This window comes from Staurois parvus, unplaced genomic scaffold (assembly GCF_062004578.1).
Source record: "Staurois parvus isolate SC_StPar_1 unplaced genomic scaffold, SC_StPar_1.0 ptg000135l, whole genome shotgun sequence".
NCBI lineage: Eukaryota > Metazoa > Chordata > Amphibia > Anura > Ranidae > Staurois > Staurois parvus.
In genome coordinates this window covers 3,470,586-3,498,222 of record NW_028317931.1, presented here as the reverse complement: position 1 = coordinate 3,498,222, position 27,637 = coordinate 3,470,586, and the positions used below count along the sequence as shown (strand labels likewise).

Sequence of the window (27,637 nt, the reverse complement as noted above, 5' to 3'; positions counted from 1 at the left end):
AGAAGCCAGATGCCGGCATCTGCCGGAGGAGATGGCCGGTCCCCACTGCCGGCATCAGCCGGAGGAGATGGCCGGGGACGCTGCAGGGGACACATCGCGGGAGCAAAGGAAAAGGTAAGTGCTGGAGGGACTCCCTATGCAGCGCCGCATGGTAAGCCCGAGTGTAGCTCGGGGTTACCGCTTTTGGTACAGAAACTTTACCCCGAGCTACACTCGGGAATACCGCCAGGGAGGTTAAGCAGAGCACTTATTAAAGCTTGTAGGAGGAGTTTTCTTTCTGCTCTAGGGGGATGGAAATCCCTTGACATCTGTCTGGACAGTGCTGATTGGCCCTGTGCTGATTACCTGCACTCTCCCAAGAAAAAAAGAAAAACCTCTGTAGCAATACACACCAAACTGAGCATGTGAATAAGGGCTATGGATTCAGTCTGTATCAGGAGATCATTTCAGCAAGAGGAGGGGTAGAGAAGAAAAGATCAAACAGCCTTTTTACACAATATGGAGGAATAACCCCTTAGATTCCACAGTGAGTATAACAAGCATGCTTTACTGCATATACAGACTGATTTTACTGTTGTGGGTTTAGTAACACTTTAAGAGAGGAAGGGAAAAAAGGAGTTAATACCAACTAATTAGGGCTCATTAAGGATTAATAATAAGAGGCTAAAATGTTTTCATGTTTTTATTTACACAGTACTTTTTGCAGTAATTCATGAATAATAATGCAATAGTAATTTTCATTCATATTCCTGAGCTGTCGAACTGATAGTTCTGCAGATTTCACAGGGAGAATGTGGCATTCTCAGATTCATTCATCAGAGCTCTGTGACAGCCGGGGTGCTTTGCTTTGTTTATCAGAAGCCCACAGGGCTAATGATACAGAGCAGGCAGCTGTCAAGCTGAGAGCAGAACAAAGTGCTGCTGCTTAGGGAGGAAGAGCTGCCATCTACCATTGTAATCTGCAGGACTGAGCTGTCAGGTTGACAGCTCAGTCCTGCACAGTGAAGGACAAGGCTGAGAAAAGCAGAGGCAGAAGAGGCTCCCGCAACCCTGCAGCATGGCACCCAAGGTTTGACTTTTTACAGTGGAACCTCTTCTTCAGTCACCAGTGTGGTCTAATGGAGTTTCCCTACTAATATACATAAATAAATAATAATTAAAAAAAAAAATTATATATATATATCTATATCTATATATATATATATATATATATATATATATCACTCCCTTGTAATAGGCAGCATAACACGTTCAAACAACATTCTGGGGGGAAGAAAGTGAAGAACTTAAGCCACGAAAAGTAATTATGGGCATGCTAAGAAGTTATGGGCAAGCTAAGGTTGTCTGCAGTTTTCTGTCGCATATCACATTTGTATATCCTCTTGAGCACAAATGTTGTTTTCAATTGTTTCCAAAAAACAGAAACAAACACTTTCATCTTATGAATCCCAATTTATAACAAGCAAAACAACCACCCAACCATATAAAGTGGTAATAAATACAGTAATTACAAAACCTTTGTCCTGTCACTGTTATCCATTGTTATAAAATGATATACGGTGCTCGACCAACAAAATGCCCTGACTCAATTATTGATCTAGCGAAACAATCTAGAGAAAACAATGAAGACAGACAAAATGAATGGTTAATGGAAAACTAATGATGTTTACCATACATTTTGCCTTTGCAGCAGAAGGTTCCAATTGCAGATACGTGGAGAACAGGACAAGACATAACAAAATGTTGTTTATTGAGGAAAGCATTATCAGATGTCTATCATCATTAAACTACACTGAGTTATTCTTTATTAAATTAGAAGTATTATGTAAAAGAATAATGAGGTGTTAATGGAAGTGGTGAGTGTAATGCATTATGTTTCTTTTGGAAATGGCAAAAGGCACAGAAAATATTTTTGTGGCTAATTTAAAGTGGAACTGCAATTTATATATTTAAAAAAAATATCAGTGCTGGTAAATGTTGTAAATAACCAATCAACGTAGCAACTCCATTAATATTTTCATGGAGACCTCTTGATGCCTACATATCTTGGAGCTATTCAGGTTCTCTTTAGTGGTAGTGGAACTGTCAGGTGGCTGATGGGCAGAAACCCACATGCTTGCCTATTATGAACAACTTACCTGGTAGTTTCCCTTTCTACAGAGCTGCAATCCCAGTTACTACTCCATATTTCCAGCTGTTTCTTCTGGCTCAACATCTTTTCTCTCCATACATTTAGTGGCCTCTGGTGATGTAACTCCTGTGTATGTGCAGTAGAGTTGGGGTTGATGTTTGAGTCGAACATAAGTTTGACTCGAACATCGGCCATTTGTGTGTTTGGCAAACACATGAATGGTAAGGGTCTTCAGTAGATTGTTCACCCACTGTGTCCCACAATGCACTGCCAATGATTTGGCCAATCACAGCACGTGATGACTTCACAAGGTGGTGGGGTCACCCAGTTGACATCCCTGGGTGGCCCCCGCCCCTTAGATATTTAAGAACTGGCAGGCTGGCACAGCTGTCAGACAGTGGGAGCCAGCGTAGAGAGCGGGGCATGTTTTTTTTTCTTTTTCTGGGTCAGCGGTGGCAGTAGGCAGCGGGATTGATGTTGGATCTACTTCAGGAGACATTTTTTTTATTTTTGTTTTTAATAAAGGACTTGTCAAAGAGTGTCTTCTGTCATTTTTTACACTACACTTTTTTTTGTGAATGAGTACCGATACCATGTACCCTATACTCATTCGCATAGGGGGGGCAGGAGCTGGGAGACCCCTTGTTAAAGGGAACTTCCAGATTCTGATAACCCCTCTTCCACAAACCCCCACAACCACGGTTGTGGGAAAGAGGTCCTTGTCCCCACAATATGGGGACAAGGTGCTTTGGGGGGAAGCCCTTGCCTCATAGCACCCCCCATGTTGAGGGCATGTGGCCTAATATGGTTCAGGAGGGGGGGGCAGTTGATCATCCTCCCCCTTCCTGACCTGCTGGGCTGCATGCTCAGATAAGGATCTGGTATGGATTTTGGGGGGACCCCCATGCCATTTTCTTTTAATTTTGGCGTGAGGGTTCCCCTCAAAATCCAGACTCGAAGGGCTTGGTATGGATGGGGTGGGCGCCCCACTCAATTTAAAAAAAAAAGGTATGAATGTTCAACCATGAACCAAACAGGGGGGTGTTCGGCCCATCAGTAATATGCACCCAAAATTACATTGTCTCAACAACTGGCTCTTTTCCCTCCTAGTGTTCCCTCCCCACTTCATACCTAGTATACACTGTATTGTGCATTCACTGCAAACAGTACACATTAGGCATGAGCTTAAGGTTTGATCCATAAACCAGTTAGGACTGAACTTTGGCTGTTCAAGCACTTGGACAAATGCTTGAACATTTACATGTTTGGAGGGAGGTGCACATCATGTATTAAAAAGCAATATTACTACTGCTATCATGCATGACAGCTTCCAGCTGTCAATGTCTGTTAAGGATACTGGTGGACCACAACCAGTGATGTCACTGGTTCCATTAACTTATAACTTTAAGGTAAGCTAAAAGGTCAGGATAGTTAAAAAAAAAAAAGTAGCGAGGGGGTTTATCCCATAATTCTCTTCAGGCTTCTTCAGGTCTAGTATGAATGTTAGGAGGGACTGATGTAAAAAAATGGCATGAGGTCCCCCACAAATTTAATACCAGTCTCTTTAGATACCCAGCCTCTTCATACTGCCCAGCCTCTTCATACTGCCATTTAATATTTATTACCAGTCTCTTTAGATACCCAGCCTCTTCATACTGCCCAGCCTCTTCATACTACCATAAGTTTGACTCGAACATCAACCGTTCATACTGCCTCTCCCATCCAATCAGAGGACATTGTGCATTCATTGGCCCAAGCTATATTAATAATAAAACTATGCAAAAATAATCTTACCTAGAGTTCAGATTTACTATAGTCATGAGAGTAGAGCCTCTTTCACAAGAAGGGTCAGTTTATCAAGCGGACCTGATCAGACACTCCATTCACCCCTATGGACAGGTGGGTGTAAACGGACACTTGTCCATTTATACCCACCTACCTCCAAACCAATCCAATACGCTAAAAAAGAAAACAGAAGGGGATCCGTCCCTCTCTGTTTTTGGATCGGATTGGAAGGCGTTTGGGTGTAAACGGACAGCGGAGTCCATTTACACCCAGCTGCTCAAAAAGCAGAGAAGGTTCTGTCCATGTCCTCTCTGCATAAACTCAGCAGGCACAGACTGGTCATCTGCCCACTCTGCTCAGTTCAGAATTGGAACAGTGGACAGATCCCCTGCTAATCTTAACGAAATCCGCCCCATGTGAAAGAAGCCTAACTGTATGTATAGTACATGAATACGTCATAGATAATCTAACATTGTCTCATTCCATCAGATAAATACAATAAGCTGAAATCTTGTTGTTCTGTTGGGTTACTGTCCAGTAGGCAAGTCATTGCACATTGCAACACTAATAATAGCTTAATATAGTGAAACCAGTGCAGCGCTACAACCAAACCCAGCCTAGATCCACATGTGTTAAGGAAAATTAAATAAATTGAAATAAAAAGTCCAAAGATATCTTCTTTATGGTGCTCCCTTCCTCCTGTGATTACCAAGTGCTTCAAACACAAGACTGCATAATGTAACCCCCGGATGTCCGCTCACCTCCAGCAGTGTGACCTCACATAATATTATGTTTGGTCTAACTACACTTTTGGTCCCACAATGGACTCTCACCCTAGGTTCACATCTGTGCGGGTGGTGCCGCTGCGGATCCACACGAAAATCGTGCAGCCGCACCACCGCACAGAGAAATGTGGACCCGTGGGCGGGTTCCATTAGTTCAAATGGCATGTCGTCCGCACTGGAAAACGCAACCGTACTCCCTGCGTGTCATGGGCACTGGAGTCCATTCAAATGTATGGGCTCTCGTGCCAGTGCAAAACATGGCGCGCACGGCCACATATATATGAACAGGGGGTGAAGATCAACTTGATGGATATCAGCCGTTAACACCTCGTTTAGAATACAACTCTCACCACCAATTGACCTCATAAATAAAAAACTTCACATAGTGCGTAAAACTTTAAAACAATTTATTGCCCAAAAATATATCCAAATGCTCACCCACATGTATAAGGTGCCTGACCGCACCAAGGTGTCCGTTTATGACACACAGAATAGCTGAGATTCAGAGGATCACAGCTATTCTCTGGTCATTCACAGTTTATAACACCCAGGAGAATATGTTCAGCCCTTCTCTGGAGATCTGTGTTCTCCCTCCAGATTCTCCGGCCCAGAGCTGGAGAATCAGAGGGACCGAAAACTAAGCAGAGATAATGTACCTCTGCTTAGTAAACTGATCTTTTACTGTAATCTCGCGAGATTATAGTAAAATCAGCCGTTTTCCAGAGTTTGTAGACCGTTCTCCAGCGTTTGGAGATCGTTCTCCCTTCGTTTGGAGAACTGCTTCATAAACTGCATTCACAGGAGAACTGTGTTCTCCGAGAATGCCGGAGAACTGAGCAGCGATCTATTACCGCTGGTTCATAAACGGACACCCAAGTGTATAACACCTCTATTATAGCTCCTCAATCTGGAGGTGAATTGGTGGTGAGAGTTGTATTCTAAACAAGGTGTAAACAGCTGATATCCATCAAGTTGATCTTCAGAGTCCATTGTGGGACCAAAAGTGCAGTTAGACCAAGCAAAATATTATGTGAGGTCACACTGCTGGAGGTGAGCGGACATCCAGTGGTTGAATTATGCACTCTTGTGTTTGAAGCACTTGGTGATCACAGGAGGAAGGGAGCACCATAAAAAAGATATGTTTGGACTTTTTATTTAAATGTATTTAATTTTCTCTAACACATTTGGATTTAGGTTGGGTTTTGTTGTAGCACTGCACTGGTTTCACTATATTGATTTTGCCTTATATAAGATAGGGGTTGTGTGCAATAGCAGCTACAGAACTGTTTATGCTACAGTATTTTTTACGGTCACTATGAGGAAGTTTGTTTTTGATTCATAAAAGCGTGCAAGATTCTATTTATTTAATTGTTCACTATTAATAGCTTATTACTGTCCAATGAATTTGAATGGATACAAAGCCTGTTTTATTGTTATTAAAGGTAGTTTCTGTTTTTAAAACAACAAAACAGAAACATTCCCAGCCCTAACTTGCCACTCAGCCTACAAACAAACCAAATTTACCTGTCTAGCAGTATGCATTAAAAACAGGGGTTTAGTTAGCACACATATGCAAATACATGCGTAAGCTACAGATCCTTGTCACCAGTATTCTGTAGTTCCTAACTCTACAATATTTACAGCCCCCATAATAGAGGCACATGTATTTAATGGATAGACCAAGGGCAGATGGACCTGAGGGAGCCCACCCCTCCTTAACCGTACAGGAGCGCTCTGTAGCTTACGCATGTATTTGCAAATGTGTAATAACTAAACCCGTTTTTAACACATACTGCTAGACAGGTAAATTCGGTTTGTTTGCAGGCTGGCTGGCAAGTTAGAGCTGGGACTTTTTCTGTTTTGTTATTTGACATGCGTCGCTCGTCCATGTGCTGTGTGAAGGCCAGTTATAGACTGGGGCAGTGACCATTTTTATAAACTGTCGTTTCTGTTTTTAGCCTGGAACTAAAAAAAATGAATACAATAAAAACCAAAACAATGAATTATCAGTAATAATTTATAAGTAATAGTTTATCAGTAGTAATAATAAAAAATAAATAATCATTGTCAGTAAAGCCTACCATTTGCTGGAATACAGGTCTCTGGTTTCTGGCCACCTAACCAAAGTCAAGATCAATCAATAACTCTCCTTGTATAGATGTCTGAACCCTCATTAGAGACCATGAAATTCCTGCAATAGAGATCATGTACTGTGCTCCAAGTCTTGTGTATGATTTGTCCAGAATGAGGTACATTTTATAAGTTTAGGCCTGTTTTCTTTTATTGCTAGCTTCTATTTTTATTGATACAGTGGTCTAATTAGTAAGTCTAAAGAAAACAACTGGAATCAGTTTGGTGTTATTGACAGGCAAAGCCTGAACGGACAATGATTATCTTAGAGATTTTCGTCTGCCATTCAGTAAGCTTTTTTGGATATTTACAAGCGCTTCAAGAATTTAGGTTGGCTGATGCTGGGTATTCTGATATGATTATCTTCTTTGTTTAGAACATAAAAAGTTTGAAAACCCATCTTACACTTACTCTTGAGTTACCATATTACGACAATGTGTGGAAACACGAGTAACAATTGTTAGTGCATTGCAGTGCCATTCATTTTCAATGGCACCCCAACACAAAAAGATAATGCACCTGCATTTTAGCATGCCACAATGCACAATGGTGTCCGTTTATGACACACAGAATAACTACGATTCAGAGGATCACAGCTATTCTCTGGTCATTCACAGTTTATGACACCCAGGAGAACTGTTCAGCTCTTCACTGGAGATCTGTGTTCTCCCTCCAGATTCTCCAGCCCAGAGCTGGAGAATCGGAGGGACCGCAAACTAAGCAGAGATAATTTACCTCTGCTTAGTAAACTGATCTTTTACTGTAATCTCGCGAGATTATAGTAAAATCAGCCGTTTCCCGGCGTTTGTAGACCGTTCTCCCTTCGTTTGGAGAACTGATCTACATATGCTTCATAAATGGCATTCACAGGAGAACTGTGTTCTCCGAGAATTCCAGAGAACTGAGCAGCGATCTATTACTGCTGGTTCATAAACGGACACCAATGTGCGGTAGTGTGCTGTGGTTAGAAAAACTCTATTCACAATTCATAAGGGGCAGAGAAAACATAAACCCTATAAGATTAAAATACTCCAGGAGTGGAGATTGTTCACTTAGCAAAGAAAATGTTTACTGAGTTTAGTAAATAAGTTTTAGGTTTTTTTTGTTTTTTTACTTTAGCCATCAAGTAATGTGCAAGAAAAATTCTGCTAGGTTCACTTTGAAATATCCAGTCGTGGTAGAAAAAAAATATCCAGTCTTTTCCATTTCTATCACAAGTGATTGGATAATTAAAGTGAGCATAGCTTCAAATTATTTACAAACATTAACTTTGTTAATTGAACAACATCTAATTCTTCAGTAAATCAACCCAGCTAAGTGATCATATTTAGCTCACATAAAAGCAGTTCTGAATTTCTTTTACCAAGGGTTCTTTTTTTTCCAGCATGCACAACACTGCTTTGATTTCAGTACTTAGAATTTATATATATATTTTTATATAAAATGTGAAGAGGATTTGCACTTATTTGATCTTATTTTTACAGCATCCAATGAGTGCCTCATAGAAAACCCTGCATTTGTCATCTACTCCTCTGTTGTATCCTTCTATGTCCCCTTTATTGTCACACTCCTGGTGTATGTCCAGATTTATATAGTTCTGCGAAAGCGAAGGAAGAGGGTAAACACCAAGCGCAACAGCCGTGGAGTGGAGGCGGATGGCAACAAGGTAAATGACTCGTAATAAATGGTAATAAAATAGCTATAATTTAGTGTAAGCAATTCCATACCTTGCCACATTGATCTTGCTATAAGATAATGGGTTTGATTTGCTAAAAGTAAATAGGCTGTTCACGTTGCAGGGGAAGTTGTGACTTGTAGGAGAATTTGCACCAAAACTTAGTGAATGTGGTGAAGTCTCACTTTGCATAGAATATCAAATAGTGTGCAAGGGAAATCTCTGGGGAAAAATTCCTTCTTGCAAAGTGTAACTTCCCTTGTAAACTCACGTGGAATAAAAATATATTTTAAATACACTTTTAATATTCTTCCCAAATATATTGACATATATTTAAAATACTACAATTTTGGCTGTATTCAATATATTTCAAAAATATATTTAAGTATATATATATATATATATATATATATATATATATACTGTATGTTGAAAAGAGTGTTTTATATATTAAAAAATATATGAAACATATATTTAAAAATACATTTTCAGATATATGTCTTTGAAAATACATTTATTCTACATTTTTGGAATGCTTTTACAAAAACATGTAAAAATCTATGTTAAAATGACTTTTTTATATGTAAAAAAAATAATCTGAAAAATATATTTAAAAAATATAAATTTTTAAATATATGCCTTTAGAAACTATATTTAAATTTACATTTTTTTAGAATACGTGTTAAAATATATTAGCGTAGGCCAATATATTGTAAATATATGTCACATATATAATTTTTTTTCTAAATATATTGGAAATGTATCTCTCTTCCATGTGGGAAGTGAACAGCTTATGTGCCTATAAATCAACTTCAATGTATCATGTTGCAGTTGGTATTTCCAACCCCAATGAGCAGCCATTTTGGATCTAAAGCATTTAGGCTCTTATTCTACAGCTCTATCGCTTGTAGGCTCTAGGGCTAATGCCACCAGTTGATTCTTTTTATAAGGTGGAGTATTTAGCCCCATGTATAATTCCCAGCCTGGAAAACAAGCGCCTGATGAAAAACAGCAGAAGCAACAGTTTTTATTGACCTCCAGAAGCTGTCACTAAGCTAATCCCCATCCAAACAAAAGATCTGAAGGGTGTGATGTATGAGTGCTGAAAAGTGTTATGATTCTTCAGCTGACACTCCCTTATTGCCAAGTATTTGATCTATATCAGTTATTTCAGATGGTATAGTATTACAGTCTGATAACCAATATTACTGAATGAAATGAAATTATGATTTGATAAACACCGCACATGACTCAAATCTGATGTCTATATTTGCTAGAAGATTTAACCTGACCTTCTCTACATTATAGCATGTTTATCACTGAACTTGTTGTTATTCTGTTATACTTTGTGTGAACACTTGGTATTATTGTAGCACAATCATATCCCTATTTCTGGAAATGCATAAAATGTAAATCTGGGCAGCTTAACTGTATGTTAATATAAGTAAATGACCCTGGTCTGACATATGTATATTCCTCCACACTATTTGCAAAAGGCTATATTAAACGTCTCTGACTTTCTAGCCTCTACTAATTGACATTTACAATAACCATTTAGCCATTTATAACAAGGGTCACTACTAGGCTTTGCAGATCCTGATATTATTTAATGAAATTTATGATGGCCTGCTTCATGTTTCAAGTTGAGCTTTGTTCCAACATGGGGTGTTTCATTTTGTCTATGGCTTTTAAAGTTATCCCTTTCTGTAACATAAGCTGCCCATAGACGGTTCAAATCTCATTCAGTTGAGCAGGGACCAGCCGAGATTCAAGCCATGTATGGGCAGGCTGAATGATTGATCAACTAGGGTACAACAAGCCTGTCAGATTTTAAATAAGATTATTTCTAGTATTGCCGCTAGCAGCAATCAATGTGTTCTCCTGGTGGGGAACATAAGTGTACAATCCAAATGCACACATTCCTGCTTTAAAAATGACTGTGTGTATAAGTGGGTTCTGCAGCGACCGAACCGAACAGAACCAGCAAGGAAGAATGTCACCAGCACACCGAGGATCACCAGTATGGGTCCAAAAGTTTTAATAAATGATCATAGTACACTATGTGATCTTTTATTAAAACATTTGGACCCATATTGGTGATCCTCGGTGTGCTGGTGACATTCTACCCTCCTGGCGGAGAAGGCTCCTCTCAATGGGAGATCCCAATGGCTCCATGTGAGGGATTCCCACATGAACAGTGACTGTGTTGATGGGGAAATTGAGCAATTTTTGCAGGAAAGAAAATTGCTCTGTCTATGACCAGCTTTAGACATCAGATAGAAGTCTAATGCATTTATTGAAAATTTGAAAATATTTGAGAAATTAAGATGATCTTTTGTGCAACTCAGCTTCCCCCACTCCTCACAGTTTGGGAGGGTCATCAGACCTCCTTATCATCACAGTAGGTTTACCCAAAACTGAGCATAAATCAGGGGGTTATTTCAATAGTTGACTTTTTATGTTTCTCAGAAACTCCTTTTGAGAGGTCTTCTCCATTATTCAGTGTACCTACCAGCTTGAGGAGTTGAAACAAGGCATTCACCTTGATGTTTCAATTTATTTGATATGGGAAATGGACCAGTAAATGTAAGACTCCATGATGAGGTGCAGTAGCTGCAGTCTTTATAATGGAGAGGGTTTTAAGCTTTCAGTAGAGTAGGTAAGAGTCAGAACTCCTGCCAAGTTTTTATTGCTAACAACAGGAAAGCAAAGAGACCAGCTCTAATCCCACTGTGGTTATTGATTTGTTAAATGTGGACACAAGACCATGTTCCATTAATTTTAATAGCTTTTATATATAGACTCTGGAGACTTTGATTTTGGGATATTGTTTAATAAAAAGCTATTTCCTAAATTCTGAGTAAGCTAATTTCTTCAATAAAAGTAAAACTTCTTTTGCAAATGTTTCCTTTTAGTTACTGTTTATTTTATCTGTGCCATCAGGTGATTTCCCTCACTTTCTGTCCCAGTGACATGAGGACAAGAAATGAAAGGATGTGGGTGTCAGCAGGACAGGATGACCCTGAGAGCATTAAAAACATCTGATCACTTTTCATTCTACAAAATAAATGTGCATTTGTTGCTACAGTTGCAAGAAAAAGTATGTGAACCCCTTGGGATTGCATGGAGTTTTGCATGAATTGGGCATAAAATGTGCTCTGAACGTCATCTAAGTCACAACAATAGAAGAACACAGTCTGCTGAACATAATACTACACAAACATTAGATGTTGCCATGGTTTAATTGCACATAACATGTAAACATTCACAGTGCAGGGAGGAAAAAGTATGTGAGGCCCTAGCTTAATGACTTCTCCCAGAGCTAATTGGAGCCAGGAGTGAGCCAACCTTGCCTCCAATCAGTGTGATGATATTGGATGTGTTGCTGACAGCTGTCCTGCCCTTAAAAAACACACACCTGTTTTGGGTTTACTGGTTTCAAGAAGCACTGTCTGATGTGAACCATGCCTCGCAGAAAAGAGCTCTCAGAAGACCTACGATCAAGAATTGTTGACTTGCATGAAGCTGGAAAGGGTTACACAAGTATCTTCAAAAGCCTTGATGTTCATGTGTCCACGGTAAGACAGACTGTCTACAAATGGAGAAAGTTTAGCACTGTTGCTACTCTCCCTAGGTGTAGTCATTCTGTAAAAATGACTGCAAGAGCACAGTGCAGAATGCTGCATGAGGTAAAGAAGAATCCCAGAGTGTCAGGTCAGCTAAAGACCTACAGAAATCTCTGGCACATGCTAACATTTTTGTTGACACATCTACAATAAGGAAAACATTAAACAAGAATGGAGTACATGGGAGGACACCACGGAGGAAGCCATTGCTGTCCAAAAAGAATATTGCAGCACGTTTGAAGTTTGCAAAAGAGCACCTGGATGTTCCACAGCACTACTGGCAAAATATACTGTGGACAGATGAAACCGAGATTGAGTTGTTTGGGAAGAACACACAACACTATGTGTGGAGAAAAAAAGGCCCAGCACACCAACATCAAAACCTCATCCCCACTGTAAAACATGGCGGACGGAGCATCATGGTTTGGGGCTGCTTTGCTGCCTCAGGGCCTGGACGCATTGTTGTCATTGATGGGAAAATTAATTCCAGAGTTTATCAAGACATTTTGCAGGAAAACGTACGACCATCTGTCCGCCAACTGAAGCTCCGCAGAGGATGGGTGATGCAACAGGACAACGACCCAAAGCATAGAAGTAATTCAACAAAACAATGGCTGCAACAGCACAGAATACGCCTTCTGGAGTGGCCCAGTCGGAGTCCTGACCTCAACCCGATTGAAATGCTGTGGCATGACCTTAAGAGAGCGATTCACACCAGACATCCCAAGAATATTGCTACACTAAAACAGTTTTGTGAAGAGGAGTGGTCCAAAATTACTCCAGATCGTTGTGCAGGTCTGATCTGCAACTACAGGAAACGTTTGGTTGAGGTTATTGCTGCCAAAGGAGGGTCAACCAGTTATTAAGTCCAAAGGTTCACATACTTTTTCCTCCCTGCACTGTGAATGTTTACATGTTATGTGCAATTAAACCATGGCAACATCTAATGTTTGTGTAGTATTATGTTCAGCAGACTGTGTTCTTCTATTGTTGTGACTTAGATGACGTTCAGAGCCCATTTTATGCCCAATTCATACAAAACTCCACGTAATCCCAAGGGGTTCACATACTTTTTCTTGCAACTGTATGTCTCCGTTAATTCATGGAAAGGACTATATTTGTTTTTTGGAAAATCTTAAAGGCAGAAAACAAATCCTGGAGGCTTTGAATAATCCCCTTACATTAAAGGAAACCTGTACTGGGCAATAATGAAAGCTTCTATTGCTGACCTCTTCTTCTAGTTGTCTGTATAAACATTCTGACTCGTGGACATAAAGTAGATGAAAACCCAACCTGGATGGTATTTAGTTTTCTTAACCATTACAAATAATATATATTGTTTTTGGGTTCTTTTGATGGTTGCAAACTCCTTTCACTCATAAACGGATAACTTTTGCAGCAAATAAGGACAACATAGGGTGCTCAAATTTATGTGATTCTCTCTTCCTGCCCTCCCTAAAGCTCAGGAACTAGATATAATGGAAGTTTTTGTCAGAACACTGACAATTGCATGGTCATGCAACGTTGCACCTAAATGAAATGTACAACCTTTTTTTTCCCACAAATAGAACTTTCTTTCGGTGGTATTTGATCGCCTGTGCGTTTTTTATTTTTTAATTTCAAAAGTCTGACAACTGAGAAAAAATATATATATTTGAATTTTTTTTATTAAACATGTCAAGTAAAAAAATTTTAAAAATCAAATTTCATCATAAATTTAGGCCAAAATGTATTCTGCTACATGTCTTTGCTGAAAAAAAATCCCAATACATGTAAATTAATTGGTTTACGTGAAAGTTATAGCGTTTACAAATGGCGATTTTTATTTTTACTAGTAATGGTAGTGATCAGCGACTTATAGCGGGACTGCAGGACTGTGATGGGAATTCTGACACTGGGGGGGAACTGTCTTGGTGTCACTGACATCCCCAGTGCCACCAAAACAGCGATCAGTGCTAATAAAAAGCACTGACACTGTACTAATGACACTGGTCAGGAAGGGGTTAACATCTGGGGTGATCAAATGGTTAACTGTGTGCTTTTTTACTGTGGGTTGTGTGTGTGTGCTTTCAACTATAAGCACACTGCTTTGTATGGCTCTGCTATGCAGAGCCATGCAAAGCAGTGTGCAGGAGCTGTCAGGGGAGAAAACTGTATAGTTTATATACAGTTCTCTCCCTCCGTCAATAATGCTCCTCGATCACTGGGTGCCAGCGAGTAATCACTGGCCAGGACCCAGTGATTGACAGCCGAGGCCGCAAATAGCGCACACCCCCTACCAGGAAATGCAAAATCACGTATATATACTGTATATATGATTTTGCGCACCCCTGCCACCCTGTAGTAGTATAACTGCTATAGGGAGGGGAAATCGGTTAATATTTGTTGATCAATGTACCTACCCACATGTTTGAAATATATTTTAAAAATATTCTTCCCAAATATATTGCCTTATATTTGAAATACTACAATTTTGGCCATTTTCAATATATATACAGTCATGGCCGAAATTGTTGGCACCCTTGATATTTTTCCTGAAAATCAAGTATTTCACACAAAAAAGGTATTGCATTAACACATGTTTTGCTATACACATGTTTATTCCCTTTGTATGTATTGGAACAAATATAAAACAGAGGCAGAAAAGCAAATATGACATAATGTCACACAAAACCCCAAAAATGGGCTGGACAAAAGTATTGGCACCCTTAACTTAATATTTGGTTGCACACCCTTTGGAAAACATAACTGAAATCAGTCGCTTCCTATAACCATCAATAAGCTTCTGACACCTCTCACCCGGAATTTTGGACCACTCTTCCTTTGCAAACAGCTACAGGTCTCTCTTATTGGAAGGACACCTTTTCCCAACAGCAATTTTAAGATCTCTCCACAGGTGTTCAATGGGATTTAGATCTGGGCTCATTGCTGGCCACTTCAGAACTCTCCAGCGCTTCTTTGCCATCCATTTCTGAGTGCTTTTTGACGTATGTTTGGGGTCATTGTCCTGCTGGAAGACCCAGGATCTTGGACGCAAACCCAGCTTTCTGACACTGGGCCCTACAGTGCGACCCAAAATCCTTTGGTAATCCTCAGATTTCATGATGCCTTGCACACAGTCAAGGCACCCAGTGCCAGAGGCAGCAAAACAACCCCAAAACATCATTGAACCTCCACCATATTTTACCGTAGGTACTGTGTTTTGTTCTTTGTAGGCCTCATTCCGTTTTCGGTAAACAGTAGAATGATGTGCTTTACCGAAAAGCTCTATCTTGGTCTCATCTGTCCACAAGACGTTTTCCCAGAAGGCTTTTGGCTTACTCAAGTACATTTTGGCAAACTGTAGTCTTGCTTTTTTATGTCTCTGTGTCAGCAGTGGGGTCCTCCTGGGTCTCCTGCCATAGCGTTTCATTTCATTTAAATGTCGACGGATAGTTCGCGCTGACACTGATGCTCCCTGAGCCTGCAGGACAGCTTGAATGTCTTTGGAACATGTTTGGGGCTGCTTATCCACCATCCGGACTATTCTGCGTTGCAATCTTTCATCAATTTTCCTCATCCGTCCACGACCAGGGAGATTAGCTACAGTGCCATGGGTTGCAAACTTCTTGATAATGTTGCGCACTGTGGACAAAGGCAAATCTAGTTCTCTGGAGATGGACTTGTAACCTTGAGATTGTTGATATTTTGCCACAATTTTGGTTCTCAGGTCCTCAGACAGTTCTCGTCTCCTCTTTCTGTTGTCCATGCTTAGTGTGGCACAGACAGACACACAATGCAAAGGTTAAGTGAACGTCTCTCCTTTTTATCTGCTTTCAGGTGTGATTTCTATATTGCCCACACCTGTTACTTGCCCCAGGTGAGTTTACAGGAGCATCACATGCTTGTAACATTCTTATTTATCCGCAGTTGTGAAAGGGTGCCAATACTTTTGTCCAGCCCATTTTTGGAGGTTTGTGTGACATTATGTCGAATTTGCTTTCTTTCCTCCCTTTTTTTGTTTTGTCCCAATACACACAAAGGGAATAAACATGTGTATAGCAAAACATGTGTTAATGCAATACGTTTCGTGAGAAATACATGATTTCCTGGAGAAATATCAAGGGTGCCAACAATTTCGGCCATGACTGTATATATATATATATATATATATATATATATATATATATATATATATATGTACACACTGCATGTTGAACTGTTTTTATTACAAAATATACAAAAAATATTTTTAAAAATACATTTCAAATATACTGTATGTCTTTAAAAATACAAATCTACATTTTTGGAATGCATTTATAAATATATGTACAAATATACGTTAAAATTACCTATATGTAAAAAAAAAATCTGAAGAATATATTTTAAAAATATTTATTTTTTAAATATATTCTTCAGATTTTTTTTAACATATAAAAAAGTCAATTTATCATATATTTTTACATATATTTGTAAATGCATTCCAAAAATGTAGATTTGTATTTTTAAAGACATACAGTATGTTTGAAATGTATTTTTAAAAATATCCTTCATATATTTTGTAATAAAAACTAATTTCAACATTATAGTACTGTATATAGATAGATAGATAGGGATAGATAGATAGATAGATAGATAGATAGATAGATAGATAGATAGATAGATAGATAGGGATAGATAGATAGGGATAGATAGATAGATAGATAGATAGATAGATAGATAGATAGATAGATAGATAGATAGGGATAGATAGATAGATAGATAGATAGATAGATTAGATAGATTAGATAGATAGATAGATAGATAGATAGATAGATAGATAGATAGATAGATATTGAAAACACATTTCAACATGCAATATATATATCTATCAGAATTGAGTGTTACTTGTGAGTCACTAATTAAAATCAAAATTGACATCAAACACATCCTCTAATCACGTGTATATAAGTACCAAAAAAATGTATATCTATATATATATCCATAACAATCTAGCTATCTATATATATATATATATATATATATATTCATTGAATTATATTTTGAAATATATTGAATATGGCCAAAATTGTAGTATTTCAAATATACTGCATGTCAATATATTTGGGAAGGATATTTTTAAAATACTATATACTTCAAATATATTTTTCTTCCATATGGGTAGTGTCACTAGTAAGGCGTGAATTCCCATGAATTATACAGTATGCACAGCCACAGGAGAATTGTGTATATAAATACATATGTCCCAGTAGACTCCAACTTGCCTGAACTTTAAGGCAGTAATAATAATTTAGCTGCAGGAAAAGTTCTCAAAGAAACCACTTTACCACTTTGAAAGTCAACTAGATGCTGATCGTTTCATTGCCAGCATTAAATGTTTTATTTTTTAGGACAAATGCACTCATCCAGAAGATGTGAAGCTGTGTGCTGTCTTTGTTAAATCCAACGGGAGTTTCCCAGCTAACAAAAAGAAAGTGGTAAGTATTATAACACTGAGTGAAGCTTTTTCTAAGTATCAATTTCCACGTCCCAAGAATTCTGTACATACAACAAGCTGTTAGAACTGAGACAGGTGATAGCAGGTTATACAGTTGGCGAAGGAATAATAGAGGCATATCTGACACAGCTAGCTATTGAAATCAGACATAACAGCAGGGGATGAAGCGAAGGTCAAGAGTGTTGTAAAAACACAGATATTCGTCATAATACACTTCTACCATTCAGGTCTCAAAGAATAAGTTTAGAATATTTTGATAAATCAGCACATACTGTACACACATGGGAAATAAACAGATGGCACTTTTCTGAAAACGAAGCTGTATTGCCTGACTGTTAGGCAATAAGGTGATATTTTCCTATTTGCATTAACAGTTCATTTTATCAGGACCATCTTTTGCGGTTAACACCTTTTTTCTAGGATCACGTAGTAGCAATGCACAGATGTGTAACAAAATCCTTAAAGCGGTAGTAAACACCACCTGGACACTTTTACCTACGGGTCATCCTATAATAATGCCTACCTGAAAGTACAAGGAATGTCTTTTAATCGAGCAATGTTTAGGAGATATTCACTGTTTCTACAGCCGATTACATCACTGGTGCATCCGGGCATACTCATGCCGTCTCTTCAGAGCTCTGTGCTGCGGCCATGACCTTGTGCATGAACAGGAGTGACATCATCACAGCTCGAGAAAAAAAAGGAGAAAACCCACTGCCCTGCCAAATGGACTAATTCAAAAATGTGAAAAGTGGCTGTTAAGACCTGACTACAAACAGTGAAAGACAATAAGTGGGAACAAAGGTGCTGCGCTACTTGCCCTAAGAATGAGTGGGCCTTAATATACAATGACACATAAAACTACTGATAAATAAGTGAACAATCCCATAAAACAAAAAATTAGTGAACAATCCACATAAACCATGTAACTAGTGTGCACAATAATAACCATAGAAGTGAATCCACAATATGTGTAGCAAGTGGTAATAACGTGATCAAAAAGTGAAAAAAAACAACAAATATCAGTGGAAAAGTGACATAAAGGATGACATAAAAACCAAAAATGCTATCAGGAAATGACAAAAAAATGAAATAAACCGTGGCCAAATAGTGACTAGAAAACATCAAGTGAAGTGGATAAATGAGGAAAAAATGTTGTCAAATGGTGAAATAAAAGTGACATAAAAAAAGTGACACCAGACATAAACGTGGCCAATAAATGAATGCAATAGAATAATATATATGAAAAAACAATGCAATCAGTAGCGAAAAAGATGGTGAAAAAATGGACGGCAAATAAGTCCCAAAAGACAACAAACAGTCCCCATAAAAAAAAAACAGTCCCAAAAGACAAAGGGTGTGTGAATCTTCCGCACAAAGCCGTGTAAAATTCAGTGACCAAACAAACAGGCAATACTTCACCGCCTAGCGTGCATGCTCACCTTCCGACTGTGACCCTCAAGGGATCAAAAAGCATAAATGCAGATGGCTGATCTTCAACCGGATGGATCAAAATGAAACGAAAACTCCTCTCCATGGCATACACAGCAATCAGTAATAACAATATCCTTAAGGGTGTGTATAACTTGAACTCTCCTCCACCTCCAAATTCCTCATAAAAAGGGATCAGAAGAGAGCTTCCATAGTGTAGTAAGTAAGGCTTTATTATTGTGCATATAAAAAAATAAACTACTCACAAGTGTAATATGGTCTGCAGACCCAGAAATCAATCACTGTAATTCAAACAGTATAGGGTGTATGAGGTTGGGAGTACCAAGATGGCGGCTGCCGTCCGTATAGGAATGACATCACCACGCTTCCATTTTATGTGTTACGTCACGAGTCACGTGACTTCATCAGGTCTTACAGCTCGGCTCTTCCAATGAACCCAGAAGACCTGGTGAAGATGGAAGTCCTGTCAGTGGTAACAGTGCGCAATGGAGGGCTTCATTTTAAGGTAAGTCTCTCATAATGTGCTAGTATGCAATGCATACTAGCACATTATAACCTTGGCTTGCAGGGAGAAGTTTCTTTTTTTTTTTTATGCAAGAGTTTACTACCACCTTAAGTCTTACTTATCAAACCCTTGCAGTATATTGATGTATAAGAACCAATAAAATGACTCTGTTGGGTCATTCTTTATTGTTGAGTCATATTTGGGCCAATGCCTTGTCTGGTAGCTTCAGGGGGTCTGAAGAGGGCCCTTCCAGGCAGTTTCAGCAGAAATGCTAAAAGGTAGGGAGTCCCACATGGAAGAAAAATATATCTGAAATATATTTAAAAAATATTCTTCTCAAATATATTGCCATATATTTGAAATACTACAATTTTGGCCATATTCAAAATATTTCAAAATATATTTCAATATACATACTGCATGTTGAAATGTGTTTTATTACAAAATATATGAGAAACATTTTTAAAAAATATATTTCAAATATACTGTATGTCTTTAAAAATACAAATCTACATTTTTGGAATGCATTTACAAATATATGTAAATATATACGTTAAAATTACTTTTTTATATGTTAAAAAAAATATGAAGAATATATTAAAAAAATATATATGGGGTACCACAGAGTGATATTGAAATTATATTACTATGCCACCTAATTTCCAGATTCTGGGTTTTCATCCATTCTACACCTCAGAGATGCATTACTAAGAACATAAAAGGAGGCATGAAGGCACTGGCTTTGTATATAATGATTGTTGCCATGTTATATGATGTTCAACTCAACTTGGGTGAGAAGCAGGGGTGGACTGACAACTCATGGGGCCCATGGGCAATAGGGGATCATGGGGCCCCTGTGTCCTTGCCCAAACTCAAAAAAGCCTATGAAAAAGGTACCAGGGGCATCTCATGGGGCCCCCTACTGACCCAGGCCCTCGAGCAGTGCCCGAGTTTCCAAATGGTCAGTCCGCCCCTGGTGAGAAGTAACTCATTTGTACCATACAGGACTTTTTAGTGGCATACCTAACATTAGTCCCTGCTCTAGGACTGCATCCCCAGCCAGGTGCACATTGCTGCATTTCCCATAGCTCTACAAGACCACCCTCAGCAGTCCTGTGGGATCTCAGATACAGCAGCGAGGCAGAGCCAAGGAAAGTTTAGGGGGTTTTGCTAGTGAGGTTTTTTTTTTTCTTTTGTGAGGGTTGCTGATGGAAAAGGCAGGTTTTCTGTGGAGAGGAGATTTTTGCTGGTGAAGGTTTTTCTGAGGAAGGAGAGTTTTGCTGGTTGGGGGGTTTTGCTAGGGAAGAGGCAATTTTTTCGGAATGGGAGTGAGGTTGTGGTTTTTGTTTTGCTAATTGGGGATTAGGTAGAAAAATTGAGGATTTTTGTTTGTGCAGGCATTTTTTGTAGGATGGGGATAGGGGTGGGGAAGGTACTTTTGGTTCAGTGGAGGGAGAAGGATTCTGATTAATGAGATAAAATGATTATTGATTATTGAAATTAAAAAAAAAAAGTCACTATCTTATTCTTTTTTCTCTTCATTACAAGTATTTCTTTCAATTCATGGTTACATGTTTTCATGATTATAATTTTGATGTATAAAGGAGCATAGGGGAAAGTTAAAAATAATGTACCCAGGCTAAGAATGACATTGAGATTGCCAATATCTTGCTATGTCAATGACTGTTTTTAGCTGAGGTCAGTGTTATTTTGCTCCATTTATGTTTTTTTCTTGCTTTTCTTGCTGTCTTTATCTGACATCTGCTGATGTTTGGCCTACTGACAGCTAGCACATTTTTGGTTACAATTCGTATTTCTTGATAGATATTGGTATTAACAAGTTTTATATGTTTTTGAATATGAACACATATACAATATACCGTATAAAATATATACATATATATTAAAAATACAGTGTTTAAGGGCAGGGGGATGGGTACTGGCAGCTGTAAACCATGCACAAAACAGGGACACCCAGAAAGAATCCTAATAGGTTTGTTCTGTGCATCTTTTCAGCAAGGCAGCAATCAAAGAGTTTGAATGCAGGAGGGCTTTGTACAGCCAGTGCATAGCATAAAACAAACAAAACATCTGCTCATTCGAGCTACTAACTAAACTCACATCATTATCTGACTAACAGGATACTCCCTAATGGGCTCCCCAGAACAAATAGACAGCTTTTATGAATTTTTAGTATTCTGTAAGCAGTCTTCCTTCTCGCCCAACAGCAGGTTCTCATAGAACAAAGAGGGAGCAAGAGCCCTAAGCATCAGCCAGCTCACATATACATCTATATAAATGCCTTTGCCCAGCTTTCACTGGAAATTGACCTAAAAAATCAACGGACTTCTCCAAAAGAGAAAAACTAAACACAGCCATCAGATATTGCAGGATAAAGTTCACAGAATACGGGTTCAGAAATGTCTTAAACAAGTCACTTAATCCTTGCAACTCAACACATACTGCGTCAGGGAAGTATTGAAAACTCTAACAACCAACCAAGAAGCAAATTGCACTAAATAGTGTACTGAGACTTTTATTAATATTAAATAAAGTGATAAAAAGGAAAACAGGCTAAAAAAAAATACAGAGTTCATTCACAACAATGAGCTGTCATGAACCAGGTAGGTTTAAACAAATAATCTGCACTTCCTCCACAGTAGCTGGCATATGGGGATAGGTAAAGCATACTACAACCCTGATGTGTGCACACACTAGCCAAACTTATTTCAAGATAAAGTGGTCAGTATAGCTGACAATAATGTTCATTGTGATGCCCTCACAAAACAGCCCATGTGGAAGAAAAATATATTTTGAAATATATTTAAAAAATATTCTTCCCAAGTATATTGGTTATATTCAATATATTTCAAAATATATTTCAATAAATAAATATATATATATATATATATATATATATATATACATACATACACACACTGCATGTTGAAATGTGTTTTTATTACAAAATATATGAAAAGTATTTTTAAAAATGCATTTCAAATATACTGTATGTCTTTAACCACCTCCCGTCCGGCCGTTGTATATAAACGGCCGGACGGTGGCAGTGCAGGGTCGGGTGGCCGTTCATAAACGGCCTCCCCGCACCCTGCTTGTGCGCGCTCCCTGGGAGCGCGCAGCACCGCGATCCGGTGCCCGCTGTGTCCTCCGGACACAGTGAAACACCGATCGTCGGACGGGACCTCTGTACGAGGTCCCGATCATGTGATCACTGATTGGCCAATCAGTGATCACATGCAAAGTAATCAGCAAGATGTCCCTTGTGACATCATTGCTTACTACGTGTGAAATCTGTGAATGATCACAGAGGTCACATGGTACAAGCCTATTCACAACAGGCTTGTACCATGTGACAAGCTGTGACCAATCACAGCTCAGTCAGTACTTCTCAATGAGTGCATGAATGCACACAGAGAGAAGGAGAAATGATTGCTTTTACATCCTATATGGGTGTAAAAGCAATGTGTAAAAAAAAAAAAAAAAAATCTTCATCACCCCCCACAAGTAGTACAGTGTCACCATGGTGACACTGTACTGCTAGGGTGACAGTATGTAAAAAAAAAAAAATAATAATAATAATAATAATATAAAAAAATAAAATAAAAATGTAAAAAAAAGTTTAAAAATTATAATTTTTGTTATAAACTAATTTGGATTTTTTTTTTTTTACTAAAAAGATAACGGAATAAATTTTGGCAAAGATTTATGATGAAATATTATTTATTTGCAAAATTGAAAAAAAACACTTTTTTTCAAAATTTTTGGACTTTTCATTTACATAGCAAAAAAAAATAAAAATCCCAGTGGTGAATAAATACCACCAAAATAAAGCCTTATCTGTTTAAAAAAAATGGTAAAAAATTCATTTGGGTACAGCGTTGCATGATTGCGTAATTGTCATTCAAAGCGTGATAGCGCTGAAAGCTGAAAATTGCCCTGGTCAGAAAGGGGGTAAAAGTGTCCGGTCTTGAAGTGGTTAAGAATACAAATCTACTTTTTTGGAATACATTTTACAAATATATGTAAAAATATATGTTAAAACAACTTTGTATATGTTAAAAAAACCGGAAGGAATATATTTAAAAAAAAATCTATATTTTAAAAAATCTATTTCATATATTTTTTAATATAGAAAAAATGCATTGCAACATGCTGTATATATATATATATATATATATATATATATATATATTTATTGAAATATATTTTGAAATATATTGAATATGGCCAAAATTGTAGCATTTCAAATATATGTCAATATATTTGGGAAGAATATTTTTTAAATATATTTTAAATATATTCTTCTTCCACGTGGGAGACACCTAACATTTTTCTAGCCTATCATCGTTCTTCAGAGTGATGGTGTCTCTTGATCCCTAAAAATGCATCATAGATCAGTGTTTCGCAATGTTTTTTCAGGCAACGCACCCTTTAAAATTATGGACAGTTTTGAGGCACCCCATTCTAAAATGTGAAAAACTATTCTAATAGTTTTATATAACACAGCAGCATCCACACATATAGGACACCCAACATTAGAGGTGATTTATTCTTCCAAAGCAAATACACTTTTGCACACTGGTACTGATTAGTATTCCAATGTTTCTCTTCTCCCTCAGTTTTTCTCCATCACTGAGCTGATGTGACCCCACCACTGATGGAGAGGGGCGGAGGAGGGTCAAACTAGGATGCTGTGCAGGCAACCGACATCCTCCTTATCAACTAATGATGTCTTTGGTTGTCAGGATGCCAGTGGCTAGAAGGTAGTAATGGTGCAAACCTTTGGCTTTAGGTAACTAAAAGGCAGGCTTGTTCCACCCGCTGCCTTGTATACAAGTTTTGAGCAATTTTTAGACATTTTGCCAAGACACTCCTGAAGAAACGTCAAGGCACCCTGGGTGAGAAATTCTGTAATAGATGACAATGCATCACTGTGTATTGCTGAATGCTACAATACAGGTGCAATGGGGTATCATTCAAAATGAATGGCTACACATTTACTAAAACTGGAGAGTAAAAAATATGGTGCAGCTTTGCATTGAAACCAATCAGCTTCCAGTTTATATTGTCATTGAACAAGCTATAGTTAGAAGCTGATTGGCTACCATGCACAGTTACACCATATTTTGCACTCTCCAGTTTTAGTAAATCAACCCCATAGTGTGAGCCCAGCCTAGGTGAAGGAAAATCCCTCTAATGGATGTCTGGATAGCAGTAAAAGCCATATAGGTCTTTTTACGGTTATCTTAGTGCAGGGGTTGGCAACCCGTCAATCGCGGTCTACCGGTCAAACGTGGACAGGTGACAAATAGATCACATCCCTTCCTTGCTGACCCCTGTAACCTGGAGAGGAGCGGTGACAGCATTTACTGGAACTGACCACATGTATTTTCCCCTTGCAGAAGCTGAAAGCCAGTCTCTCCTCCTCTCCCTCTCACTGACATTCAGCTGCTGCAGAAAGAAAGGAAAATGCATGGGATCGGTTCCAGTAAATGCTGCCCCACCTCCCTCAGTGCTACAGTCTGCCCTTCCTCCCCTCCCCAGCCGGCTGCTGCAGAGGATGTATTCAGGATGGAGAGTGGGACTAGTTGCCAGTAAATACATCTTTTACTGGCCCTTCCTTTTCCGAATGAACACAGTGAGTGATCGGTATCAATCACTTACTAGGGGAGATTTACTAAAACTGGAACACTCAGAATCTGGTGCAGCTGTGCAGGGTAGCCAATCAGTTTCCAACTTCAGCTTGTTCAAAAAAGCTTTGTCAATAAAACCTAGAAGCTGATTTCTTTGCAGAGCTGCATCAGATTTTGCAAGTGCCAGTGTTAATAAACCTCCCCCACTGGTTCATTATTAACTGAACCATAGTAATCTGTGTTTACTATGTTTCAGTTTGTGAATGAACAAAGAGAGACTGTGCAGAACACTTCCTGTTCATTCATTCAGTGCAGCTGAAGCTGCAGAGAGGGGGATTGAGGACTGGACCTCAATCTCCTTTTTCTGTGAGATTAGACCCCTGATATTTCACCAACGCTTCCCAACAGGGATGCTAATAAAAAAAGTAAAAAATAATAACAAAAATACAATTGTAAAAATAATAAAAAAATAAATTTGTAAAGAATAATTTAGAAAATTAAGATAAAAAAAAACTAGTGACACCATCCACTGCCCTACAGACACCATCCACTGCTCTATTGACTGACCCCATCCACTGCCATATTGACACCAACCCCTGCTCTACTGACACATCCACTGCTCTACTGATCAGGGGCGGACTGACAACTCATGAACTGCTATACAAAACTGATCAAATGTTACAGAGACAGAGTTCTGTTATTTACATCAGGACGGTGATCTGTTGCTTATCTGTTAAGAGTTTAAGTTCAGAAAGTTTGTTAAATTTAATTAAATCAGCTCTGTTTAAAATCAGGGTAAGTAAACACATACACATGTTTTGAGAAGTCCTTTATTAAAAAAAGTCCCACAATGTGCATCCATTGTCAGTCATGCTGCCCAGCATCATTCACTATGCTTGATACCTGACAACCTGCTAAAAGAAAAAAAAAGCACCAACTGCTTTCCTTTGCCTAGCAATGGCTCTGATCTCTGTCACTATGTAAACAAAGGGTCATAGTCTCCCAGGTTGATACTCTGTCTTTCTTTTTTTTACATTTTACATGCAAATGGCCTGGTATGGTTCAAGTGGGGGGGATGAGTGACTCCCTTTCCTGGTATGATCTGGTGTGGATTTTTTTGGGGAATGTTTTTTTGCAGATATTTTTGCACAGGATTCTCCCTTAAAATTCATGCCAGAATCCAAGGGTCTATAAAAAATGAGGGACGGGGTCCCTTAAAATATATACCAAAATTGAAGGACTTGGTGTAAATTATGATGGAACCCCCATGCATTTTTTTTGAACTAACTATAGATTCTTTGTTTACATGACAAGGGTATTCATGGCCGATAAATGAATGAGACCAGGTGAAGTCATTGATTGCTAAGGACATCCGCTGCTACCAGGGGCGGACTGACAACTCATGGGGCCCCCGGGCAATAGGGGATCATGGGGCCCCTGTGTCCTTGCCCAAACTCAAAAAAGCCTATGAAAAAGGTACCAGGGGCATCTCATGGGGACCCCTACTGACCCTGGGCCCTTGGGCAGTGCCCAAGTTTCCAAATGGTCAGTCCGCCCCTGCTACTGACATTGTTCACTGCCTACTGGCACTATCCGTACACCATCTACTGCCTTACTGACTGACTCCACTTTCAAGGTAGGCTAAGTTTATATTTTTACAGTGCCACTTGTTTCATTAAGATTTTCTAAGTTTTCTTTACTATTTAGTTAAGCCTTGCTGGTTAATTCCTTTTAAAAAAAGGGAGGTGAATTCCGATGATCTTTGATCTCTTTCATGTTGTTCAGGTAGAGCTCCACCTCTCAAAGGTTGCCTACCCCTGCCTTAGTGTATGCAAAGCAAAAAAAAAAAGTTTAGCTGGACATACACATTGGCATTGATGGACCCAATGCCCCTGTCAGGGGATAGAAGAGGGGAACCCACATGGAACAAAAAATATTTTAAAAATATTCTTCCCAAATATATTGACATATGTTTGAAATATTTTGGCCTTTTTCAATATATTTCAAAATATATTTCAATAAATATTTTATTTATATATATATATATATATATATATATATATATATATATATATATACTGTATGTTGAAATGCATTTTTATTGTATGAAAAATATTTAAAAAAATACATTTTAAGATATACTGTGTGTCTTTAAAAATACATTCAATCTATATTTTTGGAATGCATTTACAAATATATGCCAAAATATATGTTAAAATGACTTTTTTATATGTTACAAAAAAATCTGAAGAATATATCTAAATCTAAATAATATATATTTGTTTAAATATTATTCATATATGTTGTAAAATGTAAAAAATGCATTTCAACATGCAATATATATATATATATATATATATATATATAGAATACAGCCAACATTGTAGTATTTCCAATATATGTCATTATTTGGGAAGA

The 27,637-nt window shown here is 38.3% G+C and overlaps 1 protein-coding gene across 3 annotated transcripts in view; it reads left to right on the top strand.

Moving 5' to 3' along the window:
* Positions 1 to 27,637, top strand: part of DRD2 (dopamine receptor D2) — a 530,501-nt gene that overhangs the window by 483,058 nt on the left and 19,806 nt on the right. For 2 of the 3 annotated variants that reach the window (XM_089673077.1, XM_089673078.1), the window contains exons 5-6: positions 8,316 to 8,497; positions 17,502 to 17,588. In XM_089673077.1, the coding sequence (XP_089529203.1) occupies positions 8,316 to 8,497; positions 17,502 to 17,588 (269 nt within the window). The remainder of the gene's footprint in view (positions 1 to 8,315; positions 8,498 to 17,501; positions 17,589 to 27,637) is intronic. The other variant, XM_089673079.1, reaches the window with a different exon arrangement.